Genomic DNA, 6,326 nt, shown 5'->3' with positions numbered 1-6,326 from the left:
CGGGTGGTGGTCCAGTAGATTTCCCATCTTCCCTCCACCCAGTTGATTCTTGAGTGGTATCGATTTGTTTCGGATTATTATGTTGTACTTCAATTGACTTTGTGTTTTCCTGTGGATAAGTGGGTGAAGTCTATTTGTATGTCCAGTGGTGAGTCTTTTCTTATGAATTGAGTTAAATCTGGTTAGTAATCGGTTATCTCTCCCCATGGAACGTCCTTTTTTCTCTTAAAAAAATTGGTAAATGATTCTCTCGGTTCGTTTGTTTGGACGAAAAATATTTTCTTACAATTTTTTTTTTCTTTGGAAAATGTCTTCTAGAGAAAATATTTTTTCAAATTTGGTGGTAGTGGTAGTAGAATGAAGATGGAGGTAGAGGTGGAGGTAGAGGTAGTGAGGCGACAACGACAGTGATGGTGATGATAACTGTGATAGTGATTGTGATAATGGTGATGTGGTGATAGTAAAAAATTAGATTGAAAAGTATTTTTTACCTTTTAAAAGAAAAAAATATTTTTTTTATCTAAATAGATTTATTTTTCATTCACCATAAAAAAAATATTTTCTATTAGCTTCTACTTTTATTATAACAAACATTAAAAAATATAAAAAATAATTTTAAAAAAATATTTTTTGTCCAAAAAAAACCTTTAAAAGGATAACCTTTACATCTAATCTAAAACAAACAAACAAACACACACACACACACACACACACACACACACACACACAGACCAGAGAGAGAGATAGAGAGAGAGAGAGAGAGAATGGGGGAACCTGAAGAAGCAGTGAGAGAGAAGTCCAACGGTGAGTTCGCGGAGGCTAGTGGGAAGGGAAGGCACGACGAAGGAGTCAGTCTCGACGGCGTACTCCGGCGTGTGGGGGCTGAGATTTTCTTCCCGAATCCAGATTCCGCGTACGGGTCGAGTCCTGTCATCCACCGGATCAAAGCCTCTCTCTCCGAGAACGTTCCTCTCCTCCGCCAAGCTTCCCGGAACACCGGCCGCGATGTCCTTCTCTGGGCTCGTCGTGGAACTCCTCTCCGTGCCCTCCTTGTTGTATCTGTGAGTATCACCCACAACAAACCACACACATTTATGTATATGTATCTCTCTCTCTCTCTCTCTCTCTCTCTCTCTGTCTTCTTTGTGTTATCGTTATGTTTAGATACAGTTTTTATTTTATTTTAAAAAATTTTTGGGGTTAAATTATGTAGTTTTAGTGTTGATTTGATGTGGGTTTTTGTTCTGCTTTATCAATTTACACACACACACACACATATTTATCTCTCTCTCTCTCTCTCTATGATATGGTTAGATATAGTTTTGGTTAAATTATTTAGTTTATGAGTGTTGATTTGATGTGAGTTTTTGTTCTGCTTTATCATGATATTTTTAGAATTACTTTTGGTTAAATTATGTAGTTGTGAGTGTTGTTGATTTGATGTGGGTTTTTGTTCTGCTTTATCATGATATGTTTAGATTTACTTTTGGTTAAATTATGTAGTTGTGAGTGTTGATTTGATTTGGGTTTTTGTTCTGCTTGATCAATTTTTGGCGTGGAATTATGATTATGGGTTTTGATGGAAATTTGGTCAATTTATTGATTGAAATTGCAGGTGTATAAGATTTGATGCTTCACCAACAAAAGCAAATTAGAGCTATAATTTTTTTTATCTTACCTGTGTGGAAAGGGAATTGTGCCCCAGAGGAGATCTTAATTGTTTTTATTTTTTTTATTTTTAAGAGTAAATGGATGCATCTTCATTGTTGTGAGTAGTTTGGTTAGGAATATGAGTTGATTGATCGTTTCCCAATGAACTTCCCTCACAACAGTAGAAGCATTGATTGTCTATTGTTTCTTTTTGGGAAATAGCCTTTGTTCACATTGAGTGTAGAGCATTACAATTGTTGATGTGTGGATGAACTGGTCAATCTGGAAAAATCCAGGATACCTTCTTTGGTTCATCTTCATGTTCTCAATGATGCAACTTTTGTTAATTTTGGAATTGTAACAATTTCAGTATTTGTAATTGCCAAGAAGCTTTAGATATACATGTTTGATCTTGGTTTTTTGCTCCTAAATGACCTTAATAAAACTTTTGGAGAATTCTGTTAAGCTGTGGTAATCAAATATTTATGATGATATTGGAGTTGTCTTTAGTAATGCAAGTGTGACTACTTGTTGGGGTTATAAATTGGAGAGAAAAGGAGAATAAAGTTGTTAAAACATCTTTACTTTATGAAAAACTACTAAAATTTTCTTCCAGTTACCAATTAGCCTGACTACAGTATCTGTTTCAAGATTGTCTGCACCATCCAAAATTTATCCCAGGAATTTGCCAACATTAGGAACTGTGGCTAGTGGGTCATTTGTTTATATTTATACTAGTATAAAGGGAGAACACCCATTTGGTATTTCATTTGTTTTGAAATGAAGTGAATTTTTCAATTTTCTCAAAAAACCAATTACTTCAATTAAATTACTTTGAAGCAGAGATATAGATACAAGATATGGGTACAACATGATATTGATACGACAGTAAGATAGAGTTTTAAAAGTATAATACAGATATACTAGGGATACATACATACATACACTATGTAAGTATAGATATAATTTGAAATGTAATTTTTTTCATAACATAGTTGTAACAAACTATTTGTCTTTATTTATCTACCAAATATTGTAATTTCAGACTAATAAAAAAATTGTATTCACACAAAAAATTAAGGTTATATTTAGTCCACACAAAATTTAACCAAATTTGACGTGCTTTGATCTCATTACTTTCCAATTCTTCTTCTGTGAGGAGTATGCAAAATATTTGAAACTATTCTTGTATATTTGTAACATATATACTCTAATGGTGGTATACAAGAAATGACCTATTTCAATTTGAAGACAGGTTGGAACTTGAATGCCTGACCTAGAGTGTCCAATACTTCTTCAAAATTTTGAATATGAATTTTAAATTATGAATACGTTTAGGACGTATCATATACTCATCAACGAGCATCTGAGGAGTATGAGTATCAATATTCAACACAGATACAAGTATGGCTCCTCTCTAGAGACGTATCCATGTTTTGTAGATCAATTATTTTGGATTAATTCTTCTGTAAGGGGCTTTATAGGGATTCTTTTAATCTTATAATGTGAACTAAAACTTCTTGTTTTGCTGTAATTTGTTAATAGAGAGAAGTACGAAATTGGTTAACTGATTGGTGGGGGAGAGAGTGATAAATGGAATAAGAGAAACAAATAAATTGCTATTAAAAACTATCCCACTTCACATGGCCAAGTCTATTTTTAATTGATATGGGATCATAAGAATCAAAACGAATCCCTTCATAATTATTATTTTGTCTTAATGTAAACAACTCTACTAGAGGATTCCGTTGAATGTTTTAAAAAATGACAATAGTACCTCTGACTTGTAGTTGAAAATTGTTGTAATCATTATTTTGTCTTAATAGTGTATCATTTGCCTCCTCTTCTACCATTTTTCTTCTGCAGTATTTGATTGCTTTTTGCAGTATGGCTTTTGTTGATGCAAGATACTGGTATTTGGCCTAGCTACATCTGCTTCTTCGTTAATATTTTGCTTTTGTTTTAGAGTTTTACTCAGGGTAAATTAAAAGACTCCTGGTTTTGTTGGATTTTAATCTTCATACGGTTCTTGCCTAATTCAAATAAACTTTTTTTCTTTAATTGCTTCTATATTTCTTATGAATTATTTTCTAAAATTGCTTCAGGTTGGAACTATTGGGCTTCTGGCCTTGACAGGACTGGTAGTCTTTATGCTTTTCTTTCTGGCAGCAACCGTCAATGCCATTATAATTTCTCTTCTTGTGTCTTTAGCTGCGGCAGGGGGCTTCTTGGCTCTTTTCTTTACCTGTGTGACGGCAATTTACATTGGGGCATTATCAGTAGCTGTGTTTGTTATTTCCACTGCAACAATTTCAGCAATCATAGCTGTTCTGATTGCTACAAGTAAGCTGTTTGCTTTTCCTTTATTCATTCTTCTTCTTCCCTGATCCACCATGGTTATATTCTTTGATGTTCAATGAGTTTCACTAATAAGTTTCAATCATTGTGTTGATTGTGCTTGGCATAAATAAATTGAGACCGCTTTGATTCAGGCCTTTATGGACTCTATAGACTGATTATGATTTGTGGACTCCCATAGGCCAGGGGAAAAACTGCTGTGCAGGGAACTATATTAACCATTGTTGAGTTTGAAACCTTCATGGCCTATGGTTCTGTCCATGAAAATCAGCTGCGGTGGCTGGTACAGTGACTGATTATGATGTGTGAACTTCCCACAGGACTGAGGGTTCATTTACACGAACTACTAAGATATTTCCCAGTGGTTTGTTTTTATGCCTGGCTGTACATCTTTGATCTTGTTGATTCAAGAGTAGACCTTCAAAACCATGTAAACTGGATGACGACTAGTATCTATTAGAAACACATCAAAAAGAATCTTTGGTTAACATCTCCTGAAAGCTTACAGTAGAGTACATTTAAGATTACAATCCGCATTTTATGGTTAGGCTGCCTTCCAAACTGCCCACTTTTAAGGAATCTCTGATAACAACTAGCGACCAAATTAATAATTGGGGTGGGCATCTCCCACAGCCCACACTAAGTAAGGGAAAGAGAAGACAACTCAACTTCCCCCACTGCCTTGTATGTAGCTATGAAGCACGGATACGCTTACGAGTATTGGTACTGGTACGATACGGGTATGTCGATATGGTAAAATTCAAAAAAAATAAGGTACGAGTATGGCATGGTACGCTTGTAAAAAAATATTTATTTTTTAATTTAGAGTAATGCAAAAATTAATTAAACGGTTTAATTTGTTAAAGTCCAACCTACAATTAACATTTAATACCAAAAGTATAGGTATAAATCAAAATTAAATGTCAATATATTAAATAACTTACAAAAAATAGTTTAATTTTAAAATCATGCTAAGCATAAAACAAAAAATAAAAAAGAAGTCTATTGAAAGAAATTTATCTCTGTAGTAGAAGAAAATATTATTTCAACTGAGGTATAGTACGATTTGAATATATATTAGGTACGTTTGGGTATGTCAAAAATTAAAAATAAAAAACTTCGGTACGTGTTTCGTGTACCTGGTACGTATGCAGAAGTACCATACGAGGTACCATACGCCGATAAGTACCCGGTATGGGTACGACATGTTTTTCGAAGTACCCATGTTTCATAGGTATGTAGTAACTGATTACCAATAGTTGGCTCTGTGGCATAGGTAGCACTAACTTGTATGCCCCTTACCTCTCCCAACCTGGTTGTCAATTGTGATTATGGACTGAATCTCTGTGTGTCTGTGCAGTGCAGTTTGTGCGCACACTTGGCTCTATCTAGATAGATCAGCCAACAGACTTCAGCTTGGTAGAGTTCTTGGGGATGAATGTTTATTGTACTTCAGATTTGACTGTACATTTTGTACTAGTTAAGATTTAATATTATTTTTTGTGCACCAGAAAGCTGGAGCCAGTTTCTTTTTTGGACCTTCTCAACCAACCCATGTATTCTCCCATAAAATTACTAGGCTTGTATTGAAGTTTATATAAGCTGAACCCCGTGAATTTTCATGATGAATTTGCTCCTGATGTTTCCATTTTGTTTCTTTAATGCTTGCGCGTCTCAGGTTGGATTGGATTCTTTTGGACTGTGTGGTTGGCAACAAAGAAAAGCGTGGGGCTCGCGAAGCATTCGTTGACTGTGACTGGATCAGCGCTTTCTGCTTACTCTTCTGCCCGGCATGTTCGCAGCCGTCATGAGCATGATAAAGTTTCAGATTGATTGAATTGCTGCTGTAGAAACTAGTCTGTGTAGAAATTTAATAATAATAATAAAAAAAGGCAGTTTGTAGTCTTGTGTCGTAATGTTTGAAGTACATATGTTGCGCTACTGTGACTGGACCAGCGCTTTCTGCTTACTCTTCTGCCCGGCATGTTCGCAGCCGTCATGCGCATGATAAAGTTTCAGATTGATTGAATTGCTGCTGTAGAAACTAGTCTGTGTAGAAATTTAATAATAATAACAAAAAAAGGCAGTTTGTAGTCTTGTGTAGAAATGTTTGAAGTACATATGTTGCACTACTACCTTATTGAGATGTGTGCCACAGTACTATATTGTTGCTGCTATGATATTGCTTATTGCCTACAATATGGAAGCATAATATTTTAAATCTGGTATAACTGCACTAGATGTTGATATTATTGTTTCTTGTCACTTCTTGCTTTGGTTGTCCATTCTCTGTTGTAAACATGGTGATGATGTTTTCA

At 34.9% G+C, this 6,326-nt stretch overlaps 1 protein-coding gene and 1 long non-coding RNA gene across 2 annotated transcripts; both read left to right on the top strand.

Moving 5' to 3' along the window:
• Positions 1 to 664: 664 nt before the first annotated feature.
• Positions 665 to 6,115, top strand: LOC114317410 (voltage-dependent L-type calcium channel subunit). Its single transcript, XM_028264111.2, has 3 exons — positions 665 to 1,061; positions 3,756 to 3,993; positions 5,687 to 6,115. Exons 1-3 carry the CDS (start codon positions 765 to 767, stop codon positions 5,839 to 5,841), a joined length of 690 nt encoding a protein of 229 aa, XP_028119912.2. The 5' UTR covers positions 665 to 764; the 3' UTR covers positions 5,842 to 6,115.
• Positions 1,068 to 3,343, top strand: LOC114317411 (uncharacterized). Its single transcript, XR_003648601.2, has 2 exons — positions 1,068 to 2,538; positions 2,569 to 3,343. It is a non-coding gene; the product is annotated as an uncharacterized LOC114317411 (long non-coding RNA).
• Positions 6,116 to 6,326: the final 211 nt, after the last annotated feature.

The sequence above is a fragment of the Camellia sinensis genome, chromosome 4 (genome assembly GCF_055761805.1).
Source record: "Camellia sinensis isolate YWXY chromosome 4, ASM5576180v1, whole genome shotgun sequence".
Classification (NCBI taxonomy): Eukaryota; Viridiplantae; Streptophyta; class Magnoliopsida; order Ericales; family Theaceae; genus Camellia; species Camellia sinensis.
Note: the sequence above shows the minus strand (reverse complement) of the source record. Positions and strands in the feature narration are given on the sequence as shown.

What these genes read in the sequence shown, in the direction of transcription:
- LOC114317410 (XM_028264111.2), top strand. Translation starts at nt 765, where the DNA reads ATGGGGGAACCTGAAGAAGCAGTGAGAGAGAAGTCCAACGGTGAGTTC. An exon ending in GTGCCCTCCTTGTTGTATCT is followed by an intron (nt 1,062 to 3,755) that starts GTGAGTATCACC and finishes AAATTGCTTCAG; the next exon opens with GTTGGAACTATTGGGCTTCT. An exon ending in AGCTGTTCTGATTGCTACAA is followed by an intron (nt 3,994 to 5,686) that starts GTAAGCTGTTTG and finishes TGCGCGTCTCAG; the next exon opens with GTTGGATTGGATTCTTTTGG.